The sequence below is a fragment of the Oncorhynchus mykiss genome, chromosome 26 (genome assembly GCF_013265735.2).
Source record: "Oncorhynchus mykiss isolate Arlee chromosome 26, USDA_OmykA_1.1, whole genome shotgun sequence".
NCBI classification, from domain to species: Eukaryota; Metazoa; Chordata; class Actinopteri; order Salmoniformes; family Salmonidae; genus Oncorhynchus; species Oncorhynchus mykiss.
Genome location: NC_048590.1, coordinates 19,863,970 through 19,876,682, shown reverse-complemented (window position 1 = coordinate 19,876,682; position 12,713 = coordinate 19,863,970). Strand labels below are relative to the sequence as shown.

Sequence of the window (12,713 nt, the reverse complement as noted above, 5' to 3'; positions counted from 1 at the left end):
TGAAACAGAATATACATGTAACTAATGAAAACAAGGTGACGGCAATATCTTAGATTACATTTTAGATTGTGTTTATTCGTCACATATACAGGGATGCAGATGTAATTGCAGGGTACAGTGAAAATATTATGCTCCGGGTTCCACTACTGCAGGTCAAAATATGGATAGTAAAATAATAAAAGTTATAGGCTATGAGTAGAGATAGATGCTGATTCTCATGTTAAGTACCCCCCATTCTTGAAATACCACTTAGTAGGCATGTAAAAATTGGCAACAAGAAGAACCCTTTGATGTTCTGTATTCCCTTCAGAAAGTACCTCATGTTGCTCACCCTACTCACCCTACTAGTGAGAGCCCACTGCCACTTGAAAACCTTTCACTAGAGACATGAAAAGGCAGCAGTGGGGTTTAGCTTGAGGATCATCTATCATATCCCCCCCGTGCTTTCACATTTCTAGCTGAAAGTGTAGGTCAGTGAGTGCAAGTGCTTTGCTATCTCTTCGATGACAATTGACGTCATCTCAACAGCTCCACCTGTCACACTTTTCATAACCCTGTTGGGAGTAATGGTGCTGCTATTTGTTGACAAAAAAAAGCACTTAGTAAAAAGAGAGATTGCCCTTTGGAATTCTGGTATTTTGGTTATGAATCAGTGACAGCCTACCTCCTCAGCTCAGAAAGCACTTCGATGGTGACCTCCACCTGAGCTACAACCACATCAGAGGCGAAGGTCTGGACTCTGGTGGGCTCTCTGCTCTTTAAGGTGACCTCTTTGGGCTTGCGAGAGCCTTTACTATTGGTAGATGGGAATAAGGCCTCGTCGACTGCAGGGCCCTCTGTGAGAGCTTCTGATAACCTGCAGGGATCATGCTCAGGACGATTTTGGACTTCCACTTCATGGTCTGTGGCCTTCACTTCCTTTACAGGGAGTTCTACCACTGGCTTGTCACCTGTGGGGAGAACAGCAACAGACGTACGAGGAGTTAGCTCAAGTAATCACTAATTTGCTTTTAAATTAACAGGTGTGCCTTGTTTGTTAAAGACCAAGTCCATATTATGGCAAGAACAGCTCAAATAAGCAAAGAGAAATGACAGTCCATCATTACTATTAGACATGAAGGTCAGTAAATCCGGAAAATTTCAAGAACTTCAAGTGCAGTCGCAAAAACCATCAAGCGCTATGATGAAACTGGCTCTCATGAGGACCGCCACAGGAATGGAAAAGTTTAGGGTTCTTGAAATTTTCCGGATTTACTGACCTTCATGTATAATAGTAATGATGGACTGTCATTTCTCTTTGCTTATTTGAGCTGTTCTTGCCATAATATGGACTTGGTATTTAACAAACAAGGCACACCTGTTAATTTAAATGCATTCCAAATGCAAGCTGGTTGAGAGAATGCAAGAGTGTGAAAAGCTGTCATCAAAGCAAAGGGTGACTACTTTGAAGAATCTCAAATATAAAATATATTTTGATTAGTTTAACACTTTTTATGGTTACTACATGATTCCATATGTGTTATGTCATAGTTTTGATGTCTTCACTATTATTCTAAAATGTAGAAAATAGTCAAAATAAAGAAAAACCCTAAACTTTTGACTGGTACTGTATAAATAATATTTAATTGATTAATTGATTGATTGATTGAAAAACAACTGCATTTTTTAAAATCAATGCCAACCGATAACACAGAGACAAGTCCAGCTTACCTGTGGCGATTTGTAAGCCCTCCTCCTGGACCTGAGTCCCCTGGTCGCAAAGAGTGACTTTAGGCTTTATGCTGCTATCTTCTGATTTAGTTTTCTGAGGGAAGAGAACATCCTTCATATATATTGTTCCTTACTACTTCCTCACAATCAGGTCTAACAATCATTCTACCACCAATGTGGTATTGTAGCTCAATTCCAGGAGTATGTATGATATCAAGTTTGAACAAGATAAACCATGTAAAGCAACCAGGAGAAAGAAAAAAACAAGTTAAAGGCTGAAATATCTGATCTAAATGATTGTTCACATCCACTCATCACCACATTGCCAATACTTCAGGCATGTACTTGAGGCATGGAGAATGATTGAGGCACAGTCTTTTTAGTATTAATGATGAACTAGTGTGACATATTTGAAATGACAACACATAACTGATAACAGATGCCTACTGGGCCGACTCAGCTGGACTCTGTTATTAGTTTACTCTAAGCCATGAGTAACTGGGAGATGCCAACAGGGGATCTGGCCTGGAAGTACACCGCAGGGTCATAGCATGGGTGGGCAACTGTGTTCGCACGGCATACCTTACTGGCTGCCTAACGCGATCAGACTATTTACTAACACTGAATTAAACTACACTATCTCCAACCCCCCAAAAATATCTACATTTCAATCTATTAATCAAATGTATTTTATAAAGCCCTTTTTACACCAGCAGTCACAAAGTTTTTTTTGTGAGCCTCAAACCCTTAAGAGCAAGCAATGCAGAGGCATTAGCACAGTGGCTAGTAGCCCTTGACTGTCAGTTCCATTTCATGGCACATAAGAGTCATTGGACGAAGGCGTCTTCTGTAAGGAGGATTTTTGTCCAGATCCGCGACCTTATCTTTCATATAATAATTTTCCAAAAACAGAATCAAATCAAATGTTATTTGTCACATACACATGGTTAGCAGATGTGAATGCGAGTGTAGTGAAATGCTTGTGCTTCAAGTTCCGACCATGCGAGGTTAAATTGATACTCACTTTTTTTGGGTTAGGGTTCCAACACGGCCATATTAGGTTACAGTGCTTGTTTACCGAAAACAGACGGTAGACAGAGTGGACTACCTGTGCTAATTAGCTAGCTGCATCTTCGAACAGCTGTGTGTAAATGGAAGACAGACGCCACAAACGTGTTGTCACTGAAAAATAATGTTGGCTGCAACTGTGTTAGTACAGGTTAAAACAGTGTATAGTAAGTGTGTATTTTGAAGTGATGTGAAAGTAGAGGATTTATATTTCTAGAACTTTACCAAAATAGAGACTCGATTCATGTTTAGATGGAGTATTTGGCTGTTTTGGATTCCAGAGCCAATTCGCCCTTTAAACAGAGCATGGAAAAGGACAAAGGAGTAAAGTTAGGCTCCTTTAGTCCAATATTGGGCTAAGTGGCTCCTCTTCTGGCTTTACCAGGTAGAGATTTAAGAGTACTTGTGTGGCCATTGAGGCCACATTGTTTCACAAGACTTATATTGGTGCTATATCTGAGTGTTTAACACCTTTTCTGTCTTCGGGGGTGGGTCATTTTAGGGGATTTGAATCTGAATTGGCTATCCCTGGCCTCAATGCATATGCATTGATTTTAAACTCACTCAATTGATCTCAAAACCCACATGGCGAAAAGTGAAAATTCCTGTTAACTCCTCCTTAACTCCTAACCCGCATAAATATTTGTCTAGCGGAGTATTTACACATGATATCAGTGATCATTGTCCCATAATATCTATTAGAGATACGAAACAGCAAATACTAATTCTCATTTAATTAAGAAGACACATTTTTAAAAGTTTTCTCCTCAAGGATTTTTACATGACATGTTCTACTCTGATTTAGCCACCGTCTCCTGTATGCCTAACCCTGAGTTGGCTCTAGAAAATGTATCCTCCAAATGTATTCCTCTGACACAGTGGTTCCCTACCTTTTTATAGTCCAGTACCCCTTCAAACATTCAACCTCCAGCTGCGTACCCCCTCTAGCACCAGGGTCAGCGCACTCTCAAATGTTGTTTTTTGCCATGATTGTAGGCCTGCCACACACACACTATACAAGACATTTTTTAAACTTAAGAATGAGCATGAGTTTTTGTCACAACCCGGCTCGTGGGAAGTGACAAAGAGGACCAGGGCACAAATAAATATATATTAATCAATCATTTTGCTCTTTATTTAACTATCTTACATATAAAACCTTATTTGTTCATCAAAAATTGTGAAAAACTCACCACAGGTTAATGAGAAGGGTGTGCTTGAAAGCATGCACTTAACTCCGCAATGTTGGGTTGTATTGCAGAGAGTCTCAGTCTTAAATCATTTTCCACACACAGTCTGTGCCTGTATTTAGTTTTCATGCTAGTTAGGGCCTAGAATTCACTCTCACATAGGTACGTGGTTGCAAAGGGCATCAGTGTCTTAGTGTGATTTGCCAAGCTGGATGTTAGTGGAATTCCCGTGAGAGAGTAACGGTTAATGTGATTGGATGTTAATTATTTGACTAGGCTACCTGTATTTGACATTGTGTTGTTATTTTGCTGAACACTAGATGGTTTAATTATATTTTTGGCAGTGAAACGATGCTACTCAGGCAAGAAAAAAAACTCACCCAAATGTATAATCCCGTTGGAAAATATAAATGGGCTGTTTGAAAATGTGAAGAATATTTTTATTTTTATTTTAAAAATTGTAAAATGTTATTTTTGAAAATGTGATTCACGTTTTTATTTGGCGTACCCCCCCCCCCCCCCCCCGACAGCATTGCGCGTACGACCCCCAGTTTGGGAATACCTGCTCTGGCATATAAACATGCCCCTTTTAAACAATTCAGATTCAAAGAAGAAAACCAAAAGTTAGATCTATCTCAGCTCATTCAGGTGAGAAATCAGGCCTGGGCCAAAGCAAGGAAAACTGACTCTGTAGTGGACTGGCAATCTTTGAGGCAATTGAGAAACAGATACAATCTCGATTAAGAAAGTTTAGTCAAGCTACTTTCTAAGCTCTATCTAACTCTGCTGGTGATCATTTTACATTTTGGAAAACAGTAAATGCACTGAAGTGTACAAATTCCTCTTCACCCCTGCCTAAACAAGTTCTGTCTGACTCTGGCATCATAACTGTGAAGAATGGGATAAATGATGCTTTTAGTCCTAATTTTATCTTGACAGGATTTTTATTTTAGAGAAATGGTCGTTTAACTGACCCTGGTCAGTCAATCTACTGCTCTTCCCTTTGCCAGCCTCTAGCTCCACTGAAGCTGATATGCTTGATCCATTTTTGCTGCAGCTCTCTGGCGCCTTGATAGCTGAATAATTAACCCAGATTTCTTCCCGGACTGTTATATCTGGTACTATCCCCAAGGTTTGGAAGACAGCCCATGTATCCCCCCTTCACAAAGGTGGCCTTATTTCTAAACGTTTTTGCCCAGCTAAAATATCAGCTAAGATATTTCTTATCTTTGAAATGCATTCTAAATGTACATCAGTCAGGTTTTATACCCAGTCATGATGTGGTTAACTGTATGGATAAAAGGCAACATTGTGCTGCCCTCTTCATTGACCTGTCAAAGGCTTTCGATACTGTTGATCACTCACTGCTAATTCAGAGGCTTTCTTCAATTGGCCTAGACCAGGCTGCAATGTAACTGGTTAATAAATGACTTGACAGATAGAACTCAATGTGTATCTACTGGTGGTGTTAAATCAGGATAATATGAAAGGTGGCCCGCAGGGTTCTGGGCCCTGTATTTTTTTACTGTTTACATTAACAATATTGACCTGTCTGTAAAAATGTTTAACCTGCACTTGTATGCCAATGATCATTTTGTGTATGCTTTTGACCCCATGGTTGACCAGGCTCTACCTGAACTACAGGCTGCATTCCTTGTATTACAGAAAAACTTTATTACCCTGAAATTAGCATTGCAGGTAAAACTAAGTATATATTGTTTACATTTACATCATTTAGCAGACACACGACTTACAGTAGTGAGTACATAAACATTTTTAGTGCCCCCCCCTGGGAATCAAACCCACAACCCAGGCATTGCAAATGTCATTCTCTACCATCTGAACCACACAGGAGGATGGATACTCACTGGAGTCCAGAGCATAAAAATAACGATTTAAGCATATGCACTTTTGATGGTGTCCATATTGATGGTGTCCATATTGATGGTGTCCCGGCTTATACATATCTGGGCATCTGGATAGATGAAAAGCTGTCTTTTAAAAAGCATATTGACCAGTTAGTTAAGAAGCTGAGAATAAAAATGGGCTTCTATAGTAATAGACCCTGGCTCTTGCTAATTAGTAGAAAGCAGATTATTCAGACGACGTTCCTATCGGTCCTAGACTATGGTGACATGATCTATGTCAGGGGCGGGCAATTTGCTAGGGATGTAGAAAAAGTGTGACACCAATCGAGGACTGGAGTTGCCCACCCCGGATCTATGTGAACACAACTGCCACTTCATTAGAGCCGTTAGATGCAGTTTATCATTACAGGCGACAGTTTTAGTGCTCACCACTGCATTCTCTACCAGAAAGTTGGTTGGACCGCTTTGACATCGTGTAGGTTGTTGATACATTGCTATGTCTTAATTTATAAAGCCCTTTTACAAAAAGTCCCACTGTAGCTAACATCTTTACTAAACTTTAGACTTACGAGTTACCACATCCGGTCTCCGGGATGGTTAACTCTGGAAATGCCTTTGGTCTCTACTGAGTTAGGTAAATCAGCTTTTAGTTTTCTTGCACCTTATTTGTGGATCAATCTTCAAAATGTTCTTTAAATGTAACGTTTGGATGCCTCTAGGAGAATTCAGAAAGCTGATTGAGGACCTTATTACTGATGAATGTGTTTGTTTTCTATCACCATGTTATTATCAAGATCGGGTTTTGCATGCAGCCTGTTGTCAAAAATTGATGGGGTTAAGATTTGGGCTAAATCAACTGATGCTGATGTAATTGTGTTTTCTGAAACCTGGCTCAGCAAGTCTGTTTTTGATAAGGATATTTGTATAAGTGGTTACAATGTTTATCGCACTGATTGGGTTAAGAAAGGTGGGGGTGTGGCTATATATGTAAAATCTAAATTCCCAGTGTGGCAAAGTCTGAAACTATTTGTAAACAGTTGGAATTTCTTGCTTTCAATGTTGAGGTTTCAAAGGGCTTCTCTATAACTGTGAATGGCTGTTATAGACCCCCTCTGCTCTCTATAACTGTGATTGGCTGTTACAGACCCCCTCTGCTCTCTATAACTGTGATTGGCTGTTACAGACCCCCTCTGCTCTCTATAATTGTGATTGGCTGTTATAGATCCCCCTCTGCTCTCTATAACTGTGATTGGCTGTTATAGACCCCCCTCTGCTCTCTATAACTGTGATTGGCTGTTATAGACCCCCCTCTGCTCTCGGTGATGCATTTTCTTCTTTGACGCACCTCATGTCTAAACTTCTTTACGGTGAAATGATCTTGATTGGTGATCTCAACTGGTGTTGGTTAAAGCCGGTGTCTGATGATTTAAAAATGTTTTGTAATTCTAGGAATCTTACCCAGTTGATTAACTCACCCACTCGCCCAAATCATAAATGCCCAGATAAATATACCTGGATTGATTTGATATTGACAAATTTTCCACATAAACATTCTGCGGTTGGTGTTTTTTGTAATGATTTAAGTGACCATTGTGCTGTGTTGCTGTTAGAAATACTAAGGTTCCTAAGACAAGTCCACGTTTTATTCGTAAGAGAAACTTGAAGTGTTTTAATGAGCAGGCTTTCTTTCATGATTTGTTTTATTTTGAATGGAGCAAGATTGAGCTTATCCCTGATGTAGAAACTGCCTGGAAATTCTTTCATTATGGTTTTTCCCAAATAGTAAACAAACATGCCCCATTCCTCAAGTTCAGGGTTAAAGGGCGGGAACATCCATGATTTTCTTCTGAGCTGTCTTGTATTATTCACAACCGTAATCTAGCCTGGGCTAAAGCAAGGAAATCATGTTCTGATGCTGATTGGCTTATTTTTAGGCAGTTACGAAACAAGTGTTATTTTCTTCTCAGGAAGGCCAAGTCTGAATATTTTATGTCTGTTACCACTGATAACCTGAATGACCCTAGAAAGTTTTGGAAGGCTATTAATTAAGTCTATGTCTGGTAACAGTCATGTTAATGAATTACCGTTTTGAAGGACTCTGTTGCTACAGTGCCTTGCGAAAGTATTCGGCCCCCTTGAACTTTGCGACCTTGTGCCACATTTCAGGCTTCAAACATAAAGATATAAAACTGTATTTTTTTGTGAAGAATCAACAACAAGTGGGACACAATCATGAAGTGGAACTACATTTATACCTTTACTATACTATAGGGATATTTTATATATGAATGCTTCCGCTCAGTGTTTGAGATCAATTGACACTCTTTACCATGGTACTTTGAGATTTATTTTAAACTGCAAAACCCTTACGCACCACTGCACTTTGTATACCAGGGTTGGCTGTCCTTCTCTAGTCACTCGTAGGCTCAATCACTGGTATACTTTTATTTACAAAGCCATTTTGGGTTTACTACCTTTTTGTTTGTGCATTTTTATTGTTCAGAAATGTGGTGGGTACTCTCTTCGTTCGCTGGACTTTATCCTGCTAACTGTTCCAAATGTCCGAACTGAATTTGGTAAAAGGGCTTTTATGTCCTCTGCGCCATCGTCTTGGAACACCTTACAAAATACTTTTAAACTGGAAGAACTTGTCCCGATTGGTGTTTTTAAATCACTGATGAAGGATTTTGAGGCTGATTCCCTGACCTGTCAATGTTTTTAATTTGCTGTTTTATACTCTTGTGAATTCAATAGTTTTTTTACTTGATTACTTGTAGTTTTTCATGTTGTCTGTAATTTTTTTGTAATGACTTGGTGCTGCCTATCTTGGCCAGGGCGCTCTTGAAAAAGAGTTTAATCTCAATGAGCCCTTCCTGGTTAAATAAAGGTTAAATAAATAAAATAAATAAAAATGATTTTTGCTTGCATTTTGTATTTATATTTTGTAGTGTGTGTTTTCTGTCATTTCTATAATTCAGTACTCATCTGTAAAAGAGACCTTGGTCTCAGTACAACTCCCTTATAAAATAAAGGTTCAATAAATAAATAGAGATTGAATTACTATTCTAATTCCTAATTCTATGTTCAAATGAATAGATGACCAGCATTTTGTTCCATCTGCCTTCTAATAGTTTGTTAGTAGGCTACTTTATGTTGTAGCAAACATTAGTATTTAATGTCACGATTATCAAGATGCCAGCGATGAGATTCTTCATACATTATAATCCAGATTATTTACCCTAAATTGTCATGAGTTTGAGGGAAAAGCATACAGTCAGTGGGACAAATCCCTCTCACTTCATTTTCACTTTGGATTTTATGCTAGCAAACAGCCTTGTCTTGACAGTAACATGACTGAAAGAGCTCACATTGTTTCCCAACAGCTGAAGAAACATTTTAGAGACAGTCAGACAGTGACACAGATCGCCAGGTTCAGTGACTTTGCACAAGGCTACTCTGTAGCAACACTTTGCACTGGGTATTTCAACGGACATTTTGCTGGACAAACGCCCACCTTCAACTTACACTTCCTCATTATGTTAGGTCATGCCCAATGAAAATAGCAACGACCATTTACGAAGAGTTAACGTTTAACAAAGACGCTGTTATCGAAGTCAAATCACCAACATTGAAATCCTTTCCCCACAAGCCCAAAGCATGGATTTGTAATTTTCAAAGAGAAATCGTTCCCTTTATTTCACACCACATCATGTGGTGAACTAAACAGGATGAAAAGTGCATATCTATACTGCAAATGATGAACTAATTTGACCTCATGTCTCCATTTGAATGAGAAGTATTTAAAAGTGTGAGAACAAAACAATGTACACTGTACACTATACAGAATGCACTGCGTTCTTTACAATTATTCAATTAAGTGGGTCATGGCCGGAGAGTCATGGCTCACAAAATAAATGAAAGCAGTTAATACCATAACTCAAAATAACTCAAACATTTTTAAGCACCTAAGAACATCACATTTACTGAAATGGCAAAGATGTGCCAGCCTGCTTCAGGATGACCTCACTGACCTCCTCCTCCTCTTGGATGTACATTAGGCCCTGTTTCCTCCAGGGTACGATGCCTTTCAAGATGAACTCCACTATCTTGGAGCTTCGGAAGACTTCCCCCACGTATCCCCAGAGCTTGTCCATGGCTGAAACCGAGCTCTCTATTCCCTCAATCTTTTCCCGTTGCCATTTACCCTCCTGCTGCAGGTTCTTCAGCAGCGCCACGGTCTCCCCACACAGTACCTTGACCTCCGAGAACAAGGAAGGGTCCCTTCCACCTCCACGAGAGCCCCTGTCCCTGTCCTTTCTGAGCTGGGCCAGGTCCTTCTCCAGCGTCCCCATGCCCTGGCACACCATGTCCAGCCTCCTGAGGACCTCTGTCTGGCTGCAGGCTATCTGCTCCACCTTCACCTCCAGCTGATTCAGCTTGACCTCCATGCCTCCCAGGCTGTTCAGCAGGCTGTTTGTTGGCTTTTTCATTGCTCCAGAAGGGGCCCCAGCATTGTCCAATTTACCCCCCTCGTACATCTTGGCAATGCAGGAGGCCAATGTCTCTGGTTTACTCATAGTTCCAAGAAATTCCACACAGCGGGGAACAAGTGTCAGGTGAGACAACGGAAGCTGTGCTAATCCACCTTGCTCCAAGCTGCATTGGATCTATTTTAGTTGAAGCTCCCGAGGTGTTGTTGTTCCTCTCCCATACAGGCAGCTCTGTCGGACCCGGTTGTCTGTATGTGCCAGAGACATGACACCACTTAAATAAACACCAACTCTTCGTTATCTTATCTTTCCACTTGTCTCTCCCCTCCCCTCTCTCTACCTCTCTGTCCTAAAGTTTTTATATAGTAGCCCCCGCCACGGCCAAAATTCCAATGGCCGCTTGACGTCACCAAAACATTTAAATTCAACCTCAGAAGATGCTGTTGACTGGTGGACACGGAATGACCTTTTGATTATGGCCTTTTGCCAGTATTAAGAGAGAGATGTTGTGAGCTTTGAAAAGGGTGTTGTTTTAAAATGTTGACCCATTGTCATGTTGCCTCCCCATTGGGATGTACAGGTTGTTTGTTTGCTTGTTTGTTTGTATATGTTTTAGTGTGTTTACTGTTGCTGATTGAGTGAAGTGAACCATTGGTGGATCTAAAGGTTCTGGTCCGCCCAGCACAGCTTCTCTGATTGGGCGTCTGTACCCCATCATCGCTCAAAGGAACGTGACTTGACATTGGCTGACACCTCCCTTTAAAAATAAACCTCTGTAGACAGAGGAATGATGATGAAGTGCAAGCAGGAATCTAAGTAGCTGCCCTCTCCCTCTGGTCCAGGGTAGTGGAGACTGGGGTTGGTTGTCTCGTGGGTTGGTTGTCACAGTGCTTGTTACTCCCAATCTAGAGTGTGCTGTATAATCATTTTAAGATTCAAATGTGTGAATTCTTTGAAAGAACTCATCCGCCTAGTCAATTCATGTCAGCGTGACAAAACATCGAGGTGAGCGGAATGTATGTGTTTCTCACAGATAAAATAAAAAACATAAAAGTATGTCTTGTTATTTTAGCTTATAAATGTTTGAATTATGGGATTATACATGAAAAATGATGTTTATCAAAAAGAGGAAAAGGGGAGCTATTCCAAACCTATTTCTGAGTTGCTAAGTCAAGCAATGTGGTAACTAGCATTGGTGGGGTAGGTTGTCACTATTAACTCCATTGTAACCATACTGTTCGGGGACATTGCCACTGCCAGTGTACAATATATCCCAAGCTATTTTGTGCTGTTGCTATAAAGACATCCCTTCCCAGTAAAAACGAACAACTTTGGCCGACATGTCAACATGTGTTGGGAATATGTAGTGTGGAGAGCGTGTGCAGATTGGGAAGACGTCACCGAGACATCAGAATAGAATGTTGATGCCTGGCCGACGTATAAACGATGTAGAACTCTAGAATTTAGAATGTAGAATGTGAGACGTCTTTTTTGTTGTTGTGAGACGTCTTGCTAATTAGCAAGCGATGTCTAAACTGCATCTTCCCAATGCGTCACGTATACATCTGTTGGACAGAGGTGTCTGTGCTTTCTGGGAGTGTTGTCTCTCTCACACACATCTTTTTTATTTCACACACCCACACATGTACCCATGCTTGTGCAAACATACGCATGCACACACACACATAAGAATTTCACTCTTGTATTCGGCGCAAGTGACAAATAAACTTTGATTTGATATACAAAAAAACGTCATACGTTATTCTCAAGGTATAAAATGCTGAATTCTGTTAGGAATATCGTTCTATCAAAGAAAAGCTATTTCTAAGACTGTGTGCTATATTGCGTTATTTCCTATTACAAAAAGAATAAGCTACAAGCAAACATTGTGACAACCCTGTGATGGGGCTGGTTGTCACAAGTGGGCAGAGTGTGTTTGATGGCGTATAACTTCATGTTGGAATAAAATATGAGAATAAAAAGAGTCCCTATTAGCACCCAAGACCGTTGTCTTTCTTTTAATGTTGAAAAGAGTCTTGGAAGAGTCCCTGCCGTCTCCCCTACTGTCCCATTGGATGGGAATGTTATCTTGGAACATCCTGGCATTTTGTACTGCATGGGTCTTTCCCATCTCCCAGTTATTAGTAAAGTATTCAGGTATTGCAAATACTGTTTGTTGTTTAAACTATTGAAAAGACAGTTCTATGACAAATGGACCTCAATGATGCAATCTGTGATTTTCAAAGATTCAACAAGCTAGACCTTCATAAAATATGTTCAGGCTAACATGCCCAGATGTTGACAAAACAATTTGAAAGCAAAATCCTCTTGGTAAATATGTGTTACGGCCATTTCTGAGAAGTCAAACGTCTTGTCTCCTAATTCAG

The 12,713-nt window shown here is 40.2% G+C and overlaps 1 protein-coding gene across 2 annotated transcripts in view; it reads right to left on the bottom strand.

Moving 5' to 3' along the window:
* The window catches only part of LOC110506364 (myosin light chain kinase 3), a 38,309-nt gene that overhangs the window by 12,057 nt on the left and 13,539 nt on the right, over window positions 1–12,713 (bottom strand). Inside the window, exons 1-3 of one of the 2 annotated variants that reach the window (XM_021585929.2) lie at window positions 9,868–10,671; window positions 1,711–1,804; window positions 665–950 (exon numbers count right to left, since the gene is read on the bottom strand). In XM_021585929.2, the coding sequence (XP_021441604.2) occupies window positions 665–950; window positions 1,711–1,804; window positions 9,868–10,413 (926 nt within the window). In that variant the 5' untranslated portion in view covers window positions 10,414–10,671. Of the gene's footprint in view, window positions 1–664; window positions 951–1,710; window positions 1,805–9,867; window positions 10,672–12,713 lie in introns of those variants that run through there. The other variant, XM_021585930.2, reaches the window with a different exon arrangement.